This window comes from Anomaloglossus baeobatrachus, chromosome 3, assembly GCF_048569485.1.
Source record: "Anomaloglossus baeobatrachus isolate aAnoBae1 chromosome 3, aAnoBae1.hap1, whole genome shotgun sequence".
In the NCBI taxonomy this organism is placed as follows: Eukaryota; Metazoa; Chordata; class Amphibia; order Anura; family Aromobatidae; genus Anomaloglossus; species Anomaloglossus baeobatrachus.
In genome coordinates, this window is record NC_134355.1 from 437,657,841 (window position 1) to 437,677,983 (window position 20,143).

At 44.4% G+C, this 20,143-nt stretch overlaps 1 protein-coding gene across 2 annotated transcripts in view; it reads left to right on the forward strand.

The window, feature by feature from the left end:
* The window catches only part of LOC142295398 (receptor-type tyrosine-protein phosphatase beta-like), a 142,215-nt gene that overhangs the window by 45,820 nt on the left and 76,252 nt on the right, over positions 1 to 20,143 (forward strand). For both annotated transcript variants that reach the window (XM_075338498.1, XM_075338499.1), the window contains exons 11-13: positions 3,936 to 4,190; positions 4,464 to 4,721; positions 16,784 to 17,041. In XM_075338498.1, the coding sequence (XP_075194613.1) occupies positions 3,936 to 4,190; positions 4,464 to 4,721; positions 16,784 to 17,041 (771 nt within the window). The remainder of the gene's footprint in view (positions 1 to 3,935; positions 4,191 to 4,463; positions 4,722 to 16,783; positions 17,042 to 20,143) is intronic.

Here is a 20,143-nt window from a genome sequence, read left to right on the forward strand (position 1 = left end):
GTGAGGGGCGTAGCCTAGCGACACTGCATGAGGGGGCGTGGCCTAGTGGCACCGCGTGCGGGGGCGTGGCCTGTCCAAACGGCCAATCCATGCGGGGGAAAGAGCCAGGCCGAGCCCAGTGGCCAATCCGTGAGGGGGGGCGGGGCAGGCCGAGCCCAGCGGCCAATCCGACGGTTGTCACTGTAAGGACACAATTTTGGAGCAAGACAGACAGACAGACAGACAGAATAAGGCAATTATATAGATAGATATATATATATATATATATATATATATATATAGATATATATATATATATATATATATATATATATATATATATATATTTATTAGTATTAGTTCCCATAAATTAAAAGAGTGATAAGGTCTTTGTAAGTAAAATTAAGAAAATGTCCACAGTTTAAAGGGTGTATCCAGGACTTAAAAAAGCACTGTCAGGCAGGTAGTTTCTACATAGCTGCCTGTTGTGCCCAGTGCCATTTTTCACTGACACAGAGCAGTCAGAGACAACTGCTGCCGTTGATAGTGGCTTCATCAACAGAGTTGAGGCTTCCTTTCCACTTTTCTCTGTAGATAGTGAGGAATATCTGATGTCATGCTGATTAACAGCAGGATTCCCACTCATTTACCATTGCATCAGCTGTCTCTCCCAGCCTTCAGAGCAAAGCAAATGAGAAGTCGTCACTCTGTTGACGCAATGTCAGCTCAAGCAACTAAATCTCTGGCAGTAGTGGTATGTGATCACGTATTTTCCTTGCGTGTTGCGTGAGGTAAGTACGTGTCTCCAGTAAGTACGGGCTACGTGTGTTCTCCGTGTGCTATCCGCGATAACACACGGAGAACCGGTAATTTACATACTAACGGGGTCCTTGCTGCTGTCCAGGGTACTGATCTTCGGCTCCAGCCACACCCACTCTCAGCTGATGCTGCTTCCAGTCGAGCGGAGGGGCGGAGATCAGCGCCCGTGACATCACGCCCACCTCCTTAACACGCTCATAATGAGCAGCAGATGGCAGCAACTGTTTGCAGCAGAAGATTCTGTAGGTAATAAGGAGGTGAGTATTTTTTTTTGCATTTTAAAATAATGACACGTTTTTCTCCGGCGCGTGTCACATGGGTCTGCATTCACACTACGTCCGTGTGGTATGGGTGCGGGCCGTGTGACACCCGTGATGTTGGAGAAAAACGGACATGTCAGCGTGAGAAACTCACGGACACACGTAAGCACGGAACTGATACACGTTCCGTTCAAAAATACTTATGTGTGCCCAATACATTAGGAAAACATTGGTCCACGTGTGTACGTGTCTCCGGTACGTGAAAAAACTGTCAAACACGTACCGGAGGCACGTGAGTGTGGCACAGGCCTAACAGTGTTCCCATTGTCGTAACAGCCATTTTTGCCAAAGTTACAGAGGAATGCGTTGTCTTATTGTTGCATTTCGAAAACTGATTATTAACTGACATAGTATACTGTATTTATAGTGTTTTTGGTTTAGATCCAATCTATTCCTTAGAAGGAACTTGCTTTGTTTTTGCCACTGCCACAAACAATAGATATGATTTGTCCACTGTGGGGAAACACTAATGCTAAAGGTGTTCAATATATTTGCAGCATCAACCCAGAGAAATAATGCATTACTCTATGCCGTAAAAAAAATCAAAGGGTTACCTTTGAGATTTAGGATGGTTCAGGTTCTCAGACATAGAGACACTCTTTATAATCCGCTCTTCTCTGTAGCTAGAGATGAGGATCCCAAACAGGAAATCCCCCATTGTTAACTAAGACTTCTGTGTTATGCTATACGTCAATATTTATTTTTTCTCTTGGACAACATCTTTTATTAATTACAAAGTGATGGTTTATCACAATCAGGCGTGAAGATAAGTCAAAAGTGACATGCAACAATCAAAGTGGCAGAACTTCCTGTTAATTCATGACTGCCCTAATAGGACATAAAAAGGTTCATAACATTTTGATTAAAGCAAACCATAATAACAATGTTTGACTGTTCCCTGTAATTTTAATTTACTAATATTGAACCATATGTACATCCACAGTAAAAAAAAATATATACAGTCATATGAAAAAGTTTGGGCACCCCTATTAATGTTAACCTTTTTTCTTTATAACAATTTGGGTTTTTGCAACAGCTATTTCAGATTCATATATCTAATAAATGATGGACTCAGTAATATTTCTGAATTGACATGAGGTTTATTGTAATAACAGAAAATGTGCAATCCGCATTTAAATTAATTTTGACAGGTGCATAAATATGGGCACCCTTATCAATTTTTTGTTTTGAACACTCCTAACTACTTTTTACTGACTTACTGAAGCACTAAAATGGTTTTGTAAACTCATTGAGCTTTGCACTTCATAGGCAGGTGTATCCAATCATGAGAAAAGGTATTTAAGGTGGCCACTTGCAAGTAGTTCTCCGATTTGAATCTCCTATGAAGAGTGGCATCATGGGCTCCACAAAACAACTGTCAAATGATCTGAAAACAAAGATTATTCAACATAATTGTTCAGGGGAAGGATACAAAAAGTTGTCTCAGAGATTTAAACTGTCAGTTTCCACTGTGAGGAACATAGTAAGGAAATGGAAGAACACAAGTACAGCACATTTGGACAAGCCAGTTACATTTTGGACGAAGGTCCTGTGGACTGATGAAACAAAGATTGAGTTGTTTGGTCATACAAAAAGGCATTATGCATGGAGGCAAAAAACACAGCATTGCAAGAAAAGCACTTGCTACCCACAGTAAAATTTAGTGGAGGTTCCATCATGCTTTGGGGCTGTGTGGCTAATGCCGGCACCGCAGGAATCTTGTTAAAGTTGAGGGTCGCATGGATTCAACTCAGTATCAGCAGATTCTTGACAATAATGTGCAAGAATCAGTGACGAAGTTGAAGTTACGCAGGGGATCGATATTTCAGCAAGACAATGATCCAAAACACCGCTCCAAATCTACTCAGGCATTCATGCAGAGGAACAATTACAATGTTATGGAATGGCCATCCCAGTCCCCAGACCTGAATATCATTCAACATCTGTGGGATGATTTGAAGCGTGCTGTCCATGCTCGTCGACCATCAAACTTAACTGAAGAGGAATTGTTTTGTAAACAGGAATGGTCAAAAATATCTTCATCCAGGATCCAGGAACTCATTAAAAGCTACAGGAAGCGACTAGAGGCTGTTATTTTTGCAAAAGGAGGATCTACAAAATATTAATGTCACTTTTATGTTGAGGTGCCCATACTCATGCACCGGTCAAATTTAGTTTAAATACAGATTGCACATTTTCTGTTAGTACAATAAACCTCATTTCAATCCAGAAATATTACTCAGTCCATCAGTTATTAGATATATGAAACTGAAATAGCTGTTGCAAAAACCCAAATTGTTATTAATAAAAAAGGTTAACGTTAATAGGGGTGCCCAAACTTTTTCATATGACTGTATATATATATATATATATATATATATATATATATATATATATATGTATATATATATGTATATATATATATATATATATAATATATATATATATATATACTGGCAGATCTCCCATTTAATGATAAAACAGTGATCTAATGTAGAGAAGGAGATCAAAAAGTTATTGACTCCTCTAATGTTCTGTATTGACTATAATTTGTCATGTTATTTAGTGTCAGATTTGTTTGGATTTCCCCCACCTAAATGTGAAAGTAGAGATAAATATCACCTAAGCATAATAAAAATTCTCAACTAGAAAATTTAAAAATTACATTTATCTTAGTTTATATTTTTTGACATTTCTATCTTTGGTAAGTAAATTATGGAATATTGTATCAAGAATATGCAATATTGTCTTATCAGGGAGAAAACTATGTAAAAGCTTTTGTTGGATAACATTAATATCTTTTCTGTATTATAATAGAACCTGAACGTGTAAAAAACCTTATGTCTGGAATCATCACCACCACTTCTGTATCTCTGACCTGGGGGAAGCCAGATGGAAATACAAGCGCTTATTATATCCAGATTTTGGGAGATCCAACTTTCAATAAAACTGTGACTTCAACTAATATTACAAGTGAAGGCCTGACACCGGGGAATTATTATATATTCTTGGTATCCGGAGTTGTTGGGGCAAATAACACAGGAGACAGTTCAATAATATATGTGTATACAAGTGAGTATTCCTTTCATTTAGATATTTTTAAATTGTATATTTTTCGAATAATTTAGGAATTTTTACCTATAGAAAATATAATCCTAGTAGAAAGCTATAAGTTAAATATTTAGACATTTCTTATCTCTTAGTCAAAATGTTTTTCTACTTTTAGCTTAGCTGAGTAAACTACAAACTTCTGTACCAAGAAAAATGCAGTATTGTCTTATGAGACAAAGAACTATGTAAAAGCTTTTGTTGAACAATATTTATATATTTTCTGTTTTATAATAGAACCCAATATAGTAAAGAATTTAATGACGGGGATCATCACCACCACTTCTATATCTCTAAGCTGGGAGAAACCAGATGGAAATGCAAGCTCTTATAAAATTCAGATTCTCGGAGATCCATCTTTTAATAAAACTGTGACTTCTACTTCTGATACAATTGAAGGCCTGACACCGGGGAACTATTACACATTGCTCGTCACTGCTGTTGTTGGAGAGAATAATGTGTCAGGAAACAGTGTGGTTATATCTGTGTATACAAGTAAGTATTCCTTACATACAGAATTTTAAAGTCTATATATATTTTCAAAACATTAAATAATTTTTACCTAAAATATATCAGGCTGAATAAACTGGAGTACACAGGCAGAAATGGGCTCCTGTGCAAGAACAATATTTGGGGCCCTTTGCAGTCTAAAAGCTCATCAAAAAGCACATTTCCACCTACTTTGAAGGTAGAAATGGACCCCCAAACCTCTTCAGCCCCTGTGTGATTGCACAGGCTGCATCAATGATATGTCCGTCCCTGGTCCAATATGTATTTATTATGAATTATGTACTGGGTATATATTTTATATTAGTATCGAGTTCCATAAATCAAAAGTTTAAGGTCTTTGTAAGTAAAATTAAGGAAATGTTTAAACTTTAAAGGGTGTATCTGGGACTTTAAAAAAAAGCCAAAACATATGTCAAAGCACTAATGGGCATCTGCCTGATGTGCCTGGCATTGTTCTTTGTTGGCACAGAGGAGTTACAGACCGATCCTGATGGCAATACAGGGGTTTCATCAACAGATCAGAGGCTTTTTTTCCATTTTGTTCTGTATACAGGGTGGGATTGCCGACGTTATTCTGATTAACAGGTAACTGCCTAATTGGGGGAGTTGGCTGTCAATCAGCATGATGTCGGCTGTCCTGCCCCGTCTTCACAGCAGGGCATATGAGAAACCTCCACTTTGTTGATGCAACGTCAGTGGAAGCAGCTGAATCGGTATCAGGAGCTGTCTGTGACCACTCTGTGCCAGCAAAGAATGGATGTCGAGCACAACAGGCAGGTAGATCACAACTACCTTCCTGTTAGGGCTTGGGACACTTATTAAGTCTTTGATATACCCTTTATCTATGTTTTCATTGTAGCAGCAGACATTTTTGCCAAAGTTACAGAGGAATGCAAAGTCATATTATTTGGCACATCATAAATAGCTTCTCGAAAGCTCATCATTAACTGAAATTGTACATTTCAGGGATTTTAGTTTTGATCCAATCTATTTGTTAAAAGTATCCTGTTGTTTGTTTTTCCACTGCCCCAACCACAAACCCTAGTTCTGACTTGTGGCAGTGGGGAAACCACATTAAAGGTTTTCAATATCTTTACAGAGCCAACACAGAGAAATAGTGCAGTACGCCATGCACAAAAAAGCAAAGGGTTTACTTTTGAGATTAAAAATGTTGTGTGTTCTCAGGGTATAGAGACACTTTTTATAATCCACTCTTGTCTGTAGTTTTAGATGAGAAAAACAGAAAATCCCACATTGTTAACTCATAATTCTGTAATATCCTATAAATCAATATTTATTTTTTCACTTGGACAACATCTTTTAGTAATGATAAATACTGAAGGGCGAACACTAAAATGCTGTGGTGTTCGTTACTCGAGCTGACCAGGTCAGATGCTCTAAAAGGGCTTATCTCAAGTAATGTGTAAAATGGAATCAATGATTGGGCAGTTCGGCTCTATGCCCACATACAGCGAGCCATATGCAGAGGATTTATGAGAAAAGGGGAGGGAGGACGTGTTTTGTTTTTTTGGGACACAGTACATCGAAAACATTATTTTAGCCCACAGTTAGGCTACTTTCACACTTCCGTCTTTTTGCATCAGTCTTAATCCATTGCGTTGAGAAAATACAGTATCCTGCAAAATATTTAGCAGGATTCAGTTTTTTCCCCATAGACTTGTATTAACATCGGATTGCGACTAATGGCCCTGCGTTGCATCCACCGCACGATGGATCAGACTCACTGTCGGGCGGAAGGAACTGACACTGTGCAGGATTCCGTCACAATCTGTCAAGAGGTATAATAGTTGTCTATGGTGCTGGATTCTGCCGTAATCCATTGCACGACAGAATCCAGTGCTGTATCCCGTATTTTGCTACTAAGCATGCCCAGTATGTACATGATCACATTGCAAGGCTTCAGATAGGAAAAATCCACACACAATTTTAGCTATAATAACATTTATTCTGCCCCTTTCTCTACAAACTGTCACAGCTGGCCTATGAAAACACAGTAATAGGTCACCAAAGTGTCTGGCACTCCGATTGGGCTGTCCCAAAAAAAAACGGATCATGACGGATCCATCGTAAAACGGATGCACAACAGATGTAACGGACATGACGGATCAGTTATTTCATAGGATTCCTGTGAACAGAATGCTGTGAAATAACACATCCATTGCGTCGGTTGACAGCTAAAAAATGACGGATCTGTCGTTCCATCGCATCGACTGACCTGACGGATTTGAAACGACTGAAGTGTGGAAGTAGCCTAAGAGCCATTCAGAGACTGCAAATGGCTCTCTCTGAAGTTCCTGCTCACATCATGTGTGACGCCCTGGACTAGTCAGGTCGTCCCAGGTAGTCACACACACACATACACCCCCTCCCCGAGTAGGTGACAGCAGCCAACCAAGAAACCCTTGTCACCACCCTCCAGGTTTGATGGCCACACCAGGGGGGCAGAGCCAGGTGGTTGGCTCCGCCCACCAAGGAGTTTACAGGCCTGGAGGCGGGAAAGACACAAATTCAGACACAAGTTTTAGGGGAGTGTGAGGAGTAGCCTTGACAGTGAAGGAGGGAGGTTGAGTTCAAGGGTAGACCTGTGACCAGGCCTGCCAACAGACTACTCCAGTGGCTGGGTCGGAGCCCAGTCACCTTTGGCAAGGAGGCAGACGGTGGTGGCCGCCTGCTGAAGCTGGGATTACAGCCGGTGGAACCGTAGGGAATGGGATCAGGCGATGGCCCGCCGGTACCGAACCGGGCAACCGATTGGAAACCGGAGAACCAGGAGCTGTACTCAGACCCAGTACAAAGCCCTGAACCGACAGGGCCGAGTCAAATCAACTGATTGAGGACTGGACTTAAGGACCTATCCCACACAAGACCTGTTAGAAGACAACAGCCCAACCATACAGGGTAAAGCCACCGCCAAGGCTTAGAGACCCAAAGGGCCAGCGTCTGTAGGCAAACGGGCTCCTACGGCATATACCAGCAACTACCGTTGCTTAGGCATAGAAGTCAAACATTCTTACAAAGAGGTGCAGGAGAAAGGCGGAAACCACCAACCTATTCTGGGAGAAACTGCAGCCGGCTGCGGGTCCCGTTCATCACCCCGTTTGGTTTACCAGAGACTCCAGTGTATTGTGTCATAGTGAGTACGCCAGTGCCTTTGGACCGCGCCGCACCGCACCGCACCAGCATACGCCTGCACCCGCTCCCACGCCTCAGCACCTCCCTCAGGCCCCCGGGACCATCGCTCCCCTACCCACGGAGGGGTCAACACCAAGCTGCGCAACACTATCCCCGGGAGGCCTAGTTACCGGCAGCGGTGGTGTCCATCTATTCACCACAACCCGTGGGTGGCGTCTCGAACTTACATCCCAAAGCAAACCACCACGGCCCCGGCCGTGGAACTTCCCCGTCAAGTCCCTGCGTGTAGCGCCAACTCTCTTGCAGAGCGACGTGACCCCCGGGTCCGTGAGAGGCTCGAGCCACCACCCACAGTATGAGCACAGATTCGAGCGGCTCGGCAGTCGCAGCCGAGCCCACAGGGCGGTACACATGCAGTAAAGCGACCTTGTGCTTTGTGTTTGTTGCTTCACAGATGAAGCATCAGAGCACCCATGATACTCCGCCGAGCACCGCGAGTACCCGAGAACCCTGATGCTTGATTGAGTGTTGAGCATGCTCACTCATCATTAATTATAAAGTGACAGGTTAACATAAGCAGGCGAGAAGTTAAGTCAAAGGTGACAGGTGACAATCAAAGTGGCAGAACGTCCGTTATTTGTTCCATATAAAGGCTGCTGTGATAGGTTCATATAAAAAGACTCACATCTTTTTGATGAAAGAAAACCATATTAATGTTTGACTGTTCCTTTCAATTTTGGTTTACTAATATTGAAGAATATGGACATGCATTAATGCCACAATAAAAAATATACTGACATTTCTCATTCTTCTTTGATTTAACAAAAAATCACTGACCCAATGTAGAAAAGGATTTAAACAGTTACTGACTCCTATAATGTTCTGTATTGACTTTTACTTATCAAATGATTTAGTGTCAGATTTGTTTGGATTTCCAATTACATTGTGAGAACACTACAGATGAAAATCACTTAATCACAGTAGAAATCAATGTCTAGAAAACTTAGATTTTTAGTTTATCTTAGTTGATATCTTTCAATATTTTTACCATTGATAAGTAAACTATGGAATATTGTACCACGAAAAAATGCAATATTGTCTTAATAGGGAAACAATTATTTTGTTGGCCAGTATTTACTGTATTTTTCAAACTATAAGATGCACTTTTCCTCCCAAATATTTGGGAGGAAAATGAGGGGTGCGTCTTAAAATCTGAATGTAGCTTACCTTAGGGGGGTGGTGGAGAGGGGTCACAGGAGGCAGGGGCAATGCTGTGCTGCTCTTTGCGGCTCTGTATGGTGGGCGACACTGCTCTGTACGGTGGATGGCGCTGCTCTGTGCGGCTCTATACGGTGGCCAATAGCTGCTCTGTGCAGCTCTGATGGTGGCTGGTGGCTGCTCTGTATGGCGGCTGGCCGCTGCTTTCAACGGCGGCTAGCGGCTGCTCTGTACGGTGGCTGGCGGCACTGCTCTTTACGGCCGATAGTGAAGTACGGGCCATTCTGACGATGTTGGCAGTGAGGACTTCAAATAATGGCGCCCAGAGTCAGCGCATGCGCAGATGGAGCTCTTGGCTCAAGATCTCACCTGCGCATGTGCCACCTCCAGGTGCTATTTCTTTGAAGGCCTCAATGCTGACATCTTCAGAATAGCCCGTGCCTCACAGTCCACCGCACAGAGCAGTGCCAGCACAGAGCAGAGCCAGCACAGAGCAGAGCCAGCACAGAGCAGAGCCAGCACAGAGCAGAGTTGCACAGAGCAGAGCCGCACTGAGCAGTGCCCCGGACAGAGCAGCACCTGCTGCCCCAGCACAGAGGTAAGACACCGCCAGATTATTAAACAGACCCCATATTTTATTTTTTTTACCTTTTTTTTCCTCTAAATTTGGGTTGCGTCTTATAAAATGAAAAATATGGTATATCTTGTCTGTTTTATAATAGAATCCAAACCCGTAAAGGATTTGATGTCTGGGATGCAGATATAGAGATGCTCTCTATAAACTCTTCTCTGTAGCTGAAGATGAGGATCCCAAACAGAAACCCCCCTTCTGTTAACTCTGATTTCTGTAATAGACTCTGACAAGATTTTTTTTAACCTGGATATTATATTTTATTAATTATAAAGTAAACAGGCAAGAAACTAAGTCAAAGGTGACAGATGACAATCAAAGTGGCAATATTTTCTGTTGTCTCTGTTGTAAAAATAGCTCCTGTAATACAGGACAGGAAAATGTTTATAACTTTTTTATTAAAGGAAATCAATTTTCCAATGTTTATTTGTTGTTTTCATTTTTTTGTTTCTAATATCTAGCCCTATTGGTATGCGTTTATACCATTACTACTTCTTCTATTACTTAAAGGAATCTGTCACCGGGTTTTTGCCACCTGATCTGAGAGCAGCATCATGTAGAGACAGAGACCAGGATTCCAGCATTGTGTCACCTACTGGGCTGCTTTGTGTAGTTTTGATAAAATGACTTTATTAATGACCTTGTGGATGGGATTGATACTAAAGTGTCAGTCTTTGCTGATGACACCAAACTATGTAAGATATTTAAAACTGACCTTGATAGTACAATATTATAAAAAGATCTGGATAAGATGTCAGAATGGGCAGATACTTGGCAAATGAGATTTAATGTTGATAAATGTAAAGTAATGCACCTTGGACGCAGTAATCCTATAACTGCGTATACATTAAATGGAAGTAAACTCGGGACTGCAGAACAGGAGAAGGACTTGTGTATTCTCATTACAAATAAGCTGGGCAGCAGCACTCAATGTCAAGCAGCAGCTGCTAAAACAAACAAGATTTAGGGTGTGTAAAAAGAGAGATTAGATCCCGTGATCCCAACGTATTGTTACCCCTCTATAAATCACTTGTAATGCCACATCTGGAATATGGGATCTGTGGTGCCCTGGACAAGCCAGGTCGTCACAGGTACTGCAACAACACACCCCACACCCCCAGATAGGCACACCAGTCACACACAAATCCTTGTTGCCTCCCTCCAGGGGCTGATGTCCACACCAGGTGGGGTGGAGCAAGGCGGTTGGCCCCACCCACTGAGGAGTTCACAGTCCTGGAGGCGGAAAAGGAAGTCAGTGAAGTGAGGGAGAGTGAAGGAGAAGGAGGAAAGTAGCAGTAGAGGAGCAGACTGACCGTGTCCGGGTACGTGGTCCGGGCACCAAGACCAAGGTTGGCAGACAGTGGTGGCCGTCTGCAGGAGAGGCTGATTGACGCGGAACCGTAGGACCGGGGATGGGCGGTGGCCTGCCGGTACCGAACCGGGGAGCGAAGAGAAGCCAGCACAAACCGGCAGAGCCTACGGACCCCGACCAGGCTTGGAGTCGCCGTTAAACCGGTCAAATCCGTTAGCGACCGGAACCTCCGGCGTTTCCTAGCAGCAAAGACCCAACTGAAGTCAACCGTCCAAACTGAGAAAGGGAAATACAGCTACCGCCACAGCTAGAATTCCCAGGGCCAGAGCCTGTGGGCAAAAGGGGCTCCTCCGGCACCTATCCAAGCTGGGGAGCGGGTTACCGGTGGGAAGCCATCGGGACCAAAGATACACAACAGGTGCAGGGAAAGGCAGCCACCACCAACCTTCCAGGGGTAACCACAGCAGCCGGCTGCGGGACCCGTCCATCCAGCCATTTGTTTTACCGGAGACTCTGTATCCATTCTTGGCTGAGTGAGTACCACCGTGCTGTCTGGCACCATGCTGCCCCTGCGACCCTGCACCTCGCCAACCCTGCCTCCCCGTCACCTCACCGGGCCCCGGGACCACCAAACCCCCTACCCACGGAGGGGAGAGAACCATCTCGGCTGCTCCCTGTCATTGCTCCCGGGATCCCCGTCCAGAGCAGCGGTGATGTCCCAACCTCACCACAAACCGTGGGTGGCGTCACGGACCAACTCCCCAAACCCAAACTACCCCCCTTTCATTCACGGGCGAGGAGCGCCGCTCGAGTCCCCGGATCCGGCCCACCACTCGAGCCACCGAGCAGCAGCAGCGCCGGACCCGAGCGTGGTGAGCGCAGCGTCCTCCCCGCCCACGGCCAGAGCCTGCGGGCAAAAGGGGCTCCTCCGACACCTATCCAAGCTGGGGAGCGGGTTACCGGTGGGAAGCTATCGGGACCAAAGATACACAACAGGTGCAGGGAAAGGCAGCCACCACCAACCTTCCAGGGGTAACCACAGCAGCCGGCTGCGGGCCCACCGCTCGAGCCACCGAGCAGCAGCAGCGCCAGACCCGAGCGTGGTGAGCGCAGCGTCCTCCCCGCCCGCGGCCAGAGCCTGCGGGCAAAAGGGGCTCCTCCAACACCTATCCAAGCATTGGGACCAAAGATACACAACAGGTGCAGGGAAAGGCAGCCACCACCAACCTTCCAGGGGTAACCACAGCAGCCGGCTGCGGGACCCGTCCATCCAGCCATTTGTTTTACCGGAGACTCTGTATCCATTCTTGGCTGAGTGAGTACCACCGTGCCGTCTGGCACCGCGCTGCCCCAGCGACCCACGGAGGGGAGAGAACCATCTCGGCTGCTCCCTGTCATTGCTCCCGGGATCCCCGTCCAGAGCAGCGGTGATGTCCCAACCTCACCACAAACCGTGGGTGGCGTCACGGACCAACTCCCCAAACCCAAACTACCCCCCTTTCATTCACGGGCGAGGAGCGCCGCTAGAGTCCCCGGATCCGGCCCACCGCTCGAGCCACCGAGCAGCAGCAGCGCCGGACCCGAGCGTGGTGAGCGCAGCGTCCTCCCCGCCCGCGGCCAGAGCCTGCGGGCAAAAGGGGCTCCTTCGACACCTATCCAAGCTGGGGAGCGGGTTACCGGTGGGAAGCCATCGGGACCAAAGATACACAACAGGTGCAGGGAAAGGCAGCCACCACCAACCTTCCAGGGGTAACCACAGCAGCCGGCTGCGGGACCCGTCCATCCAGCCATTTGTTTTACCGGAGACTCTGTATCCATTCTTGGCTGAGTGAGTACCACCGTGCCATCTGGCACCGCGCTGCCCCAGAGACCCTACACCTCGCCAACCCTGCCTCCCCGTCACCTCACCGGGCCCCGGGGCCACCAACCCCCCTACCCACGGAGGGGAGAGAACCATCTCGGCTGCTCCCTGTCATTGCTCCCGGGATCCCCGTCCAGAGCAGCGGTGGTGTCCCAACCTCACCACAAACCGTGGGTGGCGTCACGGACCAACTCCCCAAACCCAAACTACCCCCTTTTCATTCACGGGCGAGGAGCGCCGCTCGAGTCCCCGGATCCGGCCCACCGCTCGAGCCACCGAGCAGCAGCAGCAGCGCCGGACCCGAGCGTGGTGAGCGCAGCGCCCTCCCCGCCCGCGACAGATCCAGTTTTGGGCTCCACATTTTAAAAAGGACATTCAGAAGTTAAAGTCAGTTCAAAGGTGGCTAACTAGACTACTACAAGGAATGGAAGGACTCCCATATGATGACAGGTGGAAAGAGTTAGATATGTTTAGCTTAGAAAAAAGACGTCTCAGAGGAGATCTCATTTATATGTATAAATACGTGTGTGGTCAATATAAAGGACTGGTGCATGACTTATTTCTGCCAAAGACAATACTAAGGACCAGGCGACATACAATGCGAGTGGAAGAAAAGCGATTCTGGCAGCTAAATAGGATAGTGTTCTTTACAGTTAGAGCAGTCAGACTGTGGAATGCCCTACCACAAGAGGTAGTAATGGCAGATACTATAAAAGCTTTTAAATAAGGGATGAATGATTTCCTCAGTACACACAACATTGTTGGTTATAAATGACTTAGTGACCAAATGTAGAACTGGTGGAGGAAGGTTGAACTAGATGGACCTAGGTCTTTCTTCAACCTAAGTAAGTATGTAACTAATTAATCAGCAGTTGATGATCATTATAAGACTACATGTTGTGCTGCCAGGTAGACCAGCATATTCATGAGCTCTGTATGACTGCTAGATCTGCAGCAGAGAAAGCAGTGATTTTATCAAAATGACAGCAAACCGCTCAGTAAGTGACATATTGCTGGAATCACGGTCTCTGTCTAGTGGCGTTATTATAGTTTGATGGGCTCTGGTGCAAAGTTTGGACCTGGGCCCCCCCTTCTTATACACCGACACTTGGGGTACGGGATAATGACGCTGACACTTGGCTCTTACCCACAGCACCCAGGTTTCCTATGATCTGAAATCCCTCTATCAGCACCCTGCTTTCCTATGTTCTATGTTCCCATCTTGTCCTCGGCACCCAGCTTTCCCATGCTCTGCTATACATCTTTCCCTCATTAAGGAATAACGTTTGGAACTCCATTCTATGTCTGAACTGGGTGCAAAAAACCTAAAAAACATCACTATGGGGAGATAAGGTATGCACTCCAGTGACTATGGAAGGGGAATACATGGAATAGCAGAAACTGCTGTGTGAATACTGACATGAAAAATTCAATAGCTATTTGTAAGAATGAAATGTGAAAAATGGAACCTGCATTACTGCCATGAATATATGAATAAAGAGAAATTTAGCTACTGAATTGATCAATGCAGAAGAGCCCCAACACTACGCCAAAGTATTTCTCTACGTTGGGGTCCCTAGCTTGTGTGTGTCCTCTCATGCAGTTAAAAAACTTACCGTGTATGGGACGCTGAGACCCAGGCTATATATGCGTATAATGTGGATTGGCAATAGGTGTGTATGGGGAGGGTTCACAAACGACACACACAAGCTAGGGACCCCAACGTAGAGAAATACTTTGGCGTAGTGTTGGGGCTCTTCTGCATTGATCAATTCAGTAGCTAAATTTCTCTTTATTCATATATTCATGGCAGTAATGCAGGTTCCATTTTTCACATTTCATTCTTACAAATAGCTATTGAATTTTTCATGTCAGTATTCACACAGCAGTTTCTGCTATTCCATGTATTCCCCTTCCATAGTCACTGGAGTGCATACCTTATCTCCCCATAGTGATGTTTTTTAGGTTTTTTGCACCCAGTTCAGACATAGAATGGAGTTCCAAACGTTATTCCTTAATGTTAGTAGTTTTTTCGTTTGTGAACCCTCCCCATACACACCTATTGCCAATCCACATTATACGCATATATAGCCTGGGTCTCAGCGTCCCATACACGGTAAGTTTTTTAACTGCATGAGAGGACACACACAAGCTAGGGACCCCAACGTAGAGAAATACTTTGGCGTAGTGTTGGGGCTCTTCTGCATTGATCAATTCAGTAGCTAAATTTCTCTTTATTCATATATTCATGGCAGTAATGCAGGTTCCATTTTTCACATTTCATTCTTACAAATAGCTATTGAATTTTTCATGTCAGTATTCACACAGCAGTTTCTGCTATTCCATGTATTCCCCTTCCATAGTCACTGGAGTGCATACCTTATCTCCCCATACATCTTTCCCTCAGCACCCAGCTTTCCAATATCAGAGCATGGGTAAGCTGGGTTCTGAGAGAAGATGTACAGCAGAACATGAGAAAGCTGGATGCTGAGGGAAAGAGCCTTTTTCCCTCAGCACAAAATGTTCCCATCACCTTCATATGGTATTATGCAGTCCCATACTCCTCCATGTATAATGCACCCCTATAGTCCATGTATAAGGTGTCCTTCATGTTTATTATGCAGCCCCATAGACCTCCATATATCATGACCCAGCCCCCCAGGCCTCCATGTATTATGCATCCAGCCCCCCAGGCCTCCATGTATTATGCAGCCAGCCCCAGGCTTCCATGTATCATGCAGCCATCCCCCCAGGCCGCCATGTATCATGGAGCCAGCCCCCCAGGCCTCCATGTATCATGGAGCCAGCCCCCCAGGCCTCCATGTATCTTGCAGCCAGCCCCCCAGGCCTCCATGTATCATGCAGCCAGCCCTCCCAGGCCTCCATGTATCATGCAGCCAGCCCCCACAGGTCTCCATATATCATGCAGCTCCTCAGCCTCTGGCCACCATATACTCACTGATTTATGAAAATTAAAAAAATAAAAAAAACAACAAGTACTCACCTCTCTCCTCCTTCCACCGCTGCTATGTCCTCATCTCTCCTTGTTTCACCGCTTCTCCGTCCTCACCTTTCTCCTCCTGTTCCGTGCTCTGAGCTGTCTGCGCAGCAGTCTTCCCAGGAGTGACGTCAACATGCAGGCACAGGGGGAGAATAATGATGCATGGAGCGGCGCAGGCCACTCCATGCTTTATCATTGCTGTGTGCGATGACGGGTGACAGGGGCCTAGTGCCACCACCACTTACACCGGGCAGGGGGGCCCGGTGTCAGCAGCGGTAGCACTGGGTCATATAGCAGCTAGATGGTCTGCGACAGAACAGCGCCGCTCTTCTCTCACACCTCTCTCACAAAAAAGGAGCCGGCTGCTGATCTGCAGGGCAGCCGCGGGCCAATAACCTGCCGGGCGACCCCTGCAACCGCAATAGTTACGCCCCTGTCTCTGTCTCTAAATTATGTTGCTCTCAGATGGGGGAGCAAAAAACCTGGTGACAGATTCCTTTTAATAAGAAAGCACTTCCCTACTGTAGAGCAGAGAAGGGATTTAAAAAATTAGTTATGAACTCATAGACTTGCATATTTTGACTTTTATTTATTATATAATAAGATGTCAGCTATGGTTGGAGTTCCCATCTAAACATGATAAGAAAAACCTGTTGCTTAATATCTCTTATAAAATAACTTAATCCCAGAAAAAAGCAACAACTAGAATATTTAGAAATTACTTACATCTTAAGGCTGCTTTACACGGTACGATACTTTGGTTAAGTTAACTATGAAATATTGGTAATGAAAAATGCAATATTGTCTTTTTATATTAAGAACTAAATAAAAGCTTTGTTGGATATTATTTATATTTTCTTTTTCATAATAGAACCTGAAGTAGTAAAGAACTTGATGACTCAGATCATCACCACCACTTCTATATCTCTGATCTGGGGCAAACCAGATGGAAATACAAGTTCTTATGTAATCCAGATTCTGGGAGATCCAACTTTCAATAAAACTGTGACTTCTACTTCTGATACAATTGACGGCCTGACACCGGGGAATTATTACACATTGCTGGTCACTGCTGTTGTTGGGGAAAATAATGTGTCAGGAAACAGTTCAGAAATATCCATGTATACAAGTGAGTATTCCTTATATTTAGATTTTTAAATAATGATTTTTTTTTCTAAAGATAGATCAGGCTCCATTTGTTACTAAATCAGAAGTTCAAGTGATAAACATTGGACATTTTCTTATTTTTCTTACGTAGGCCTTAACAGTTTTCTGTTTGCTGTAGAATCACTTTTTGCAAAATTCACAGAAGAATTCACAGCCATACTATTTGGCACATTTTAATAGCATCTCAAAAACTGTCTTTTAAAAATAAACAAAAAAACACCTAACCTTAAAAAAAAAATAGTAACGGAAAATGGTTAATGACTGTCTTTAAAGTCAGGAGGCCCACTTATCCTGACAAAATGCCAGAATTTCATTTTTTTTGTATATCAAAAATATTAGTATTTAGGGGTATTCTTCTGCCTTCTTTTTTGTTTTAGTTCATCAAGAATGAACCCCAAAAGATGGTGTTTTACAGCAGCAGTATATCCCATCAATTAATTCTTAGCCGCAATACTTCATCCTTATCTCATGCAGGCAGTTGATCAACTGTCTTTGTCATGCCTCATGCTGAAAATAAAAATATACTCACCAGCCCTCCAGTTTCCTGCAGCACGGCGTCCTCATCTCATGCAGTCAGCTGGCCAGCGTAAGAGTGCATCAGCTGATCAGCATGTGAGCGCTACGCTCTCACACACTGCTCAGCTGACTGCCTGAGTTGAGGTCGTCGTGCTGCTGAGGATAAGAGGGATGGTGAGTATAATGTTTTTTTTTTCAGTGTGCAGCATGATGGGGGCCATGTACCAGGATGGGGGGCCATGTACCAAGATGGGGGAGCCATGTGCTAGGACAGGAGGATTACATGTGCCAGGATGGGGGGGGGCATGTACCAGGATGGGGAGCCATGTATATTCGGCTCCTGATACATGGAGACTTACAGTTGCAGATGAGCAAACTTGTTAGAAAAAGGTTTGCAAATCTCAAATTCGGCATGAGCCTTGGCTTGTTCAGGTCAGGATTGGATTCACAAACACTTTTCTCAGAAATTGGCAAAGTTTGTCTTTGTTTGGTAAATGTTCATGTTTACGCTATAGCAGAAACCATACACTTCTGTCCCCATCATACCCATGTCAAGTATTGGCATGGCTCTGATTAGCCAGGGAAATCACTGTAAAAAAGGAATCAAAATGGTTAAAGCAGGACAAACCAGTCTCTGTGCGGCTGTAAACCTACTTCCAGGTTTGCTAACTAACCCTCATACATACTCACCACTTTCCCCACAGACCGTAAGTCCTCACATCTCTGATTGGTTGCAGTCAGACTGCACCTCCACCTGTATGACAGTGTCTGTGATTGGTTGGTGGTTTCAGGCATAGACTGACTGAGTCGCAGCTGTGAGCGGTGACGTCACTCAGTTTAACTGCGTTCACAGCTGGAGGTTCCCTTGGCACTTCACTTGTGACTGCAGGTAAATTGACCTCAGGTGACCTCATTAAACTCAGTGACCTCACTTCAGGTGAACTCAGTCAGTTTAATGAGACCTGCATCTCCTTGCAGAAAACCATGGGTTTTTTTGCCAGGACATGCAGATTTGGTGCTGAAATTTAAACACCAAATTCCTGCACCAAATCTGCATCTTCTGGCAAAAAAAATCAAAACACGATGTGGTTTTGATGGGATATTGATGTATTTTTTTTGCCAGGAAATGCAGACTTGGTGCAGAAATTTGGTGTATAAATTTCAGCACCAAATCTACATCTTTTGGCAAAAAAAATACCCAAAAACTGTTTTTATGCCATTTCGGTGAGGTTTTCTGCCAGGAGACATAAATTTGTTGCAGAAATGTGGTGCAGATATTTCAGCATGAAATTTGCATTGCCTGGCAAAACTACACTAAAACTGCATCAAAACCGTTTTTGTCCTTTTTTTGGCCAAGAGATGCAGAGTTGCTGCTGAAATTTAAAACACCATATTCCTGCACCAAATCTTCATCTCCTGGCAAAAAATTGCATCAATACTGCATCTTTTCTTGATCTGTCTTTTTTTGTCAGAAGATGCAGATTTGGTGCAGGAATCTGGTATATAAATTTCAGCACCAAATCTGCATCTCTTGGCATAAATGAAGTGTTTTTTTTTTTTTTTTGCCAGAAGATGCATGTCTAATTGAACTCAGTTCATCTGAGGTGAGGTCATTGAGTTCAATCAGTTCACTTGAGTTGAGTTTTCCTGCGGTCACAGGTGAGGTACTATGGAAACTTCCAGCTGTGATCGCAAACAACCTCAGTGAAGACACCGCTCACAGCTGCTGCTCAGTCTCTTCCTACAACCGCAGTGGTCAGTTTATGTTCTGCAGGATTGTCGTTGGACTTCATTTTGATTATGTATGAGCTAGGTGTTTTGGTGCTTATTAAAGGAGTGAAAGATGGTGGGGCTTTTTTCATTTCATTTCTATTATAGGGTTTTTTGGGTGTTTGTGTTTATTTATTTTCACTTACAGATTAGTAATGAGGGGTCTCATAGACACCTTCCCTTATTAATCTAGGGCTAAGTGGCAGCTGTGAGCTGTCACTAACCTCTTATATCTACTCGATTGCCACCGCACCAGGGAAATCAGGAGGAGCCAGAAAAAGTGCCAGGATTGTTGCATCTACTGGATGTGACTACCCTGGGTGCCTGCGAGTTGATATTTTTAGGCTGGGGGGGTCAATAACCATGGATCCCCCCAGCTTTAGAATAGCAGCCTCCAGCTGTCGGCTTTATGTTGGCTGAGCATCAAAATTGGAAGGGACTGCACATCATATTTTACAATTATTTAAATAAAATAAAAAAACAAACTGCATGAGGTTCCTTGTATTTTTTTACACAGTCAAGATAAGCACATGGCTGCAGCCTCTAGCCATCTGCTTTATGCTGGGTATAAATATATATATATATATATATATATATATATATATATATATATATATATATATAGTTACACTTCATTAGGGAATCAAGACAGTGTGTGTGCTTCCAATCAATCACAGATTCTGTCACACAGGTTGTGAGCATCGTTTAACTGCAACCAGTCAGAGATGCCTGGACTGCTGGTGGAAGGGGAAAGGAGTAAATATGTACGAGGGTTAAT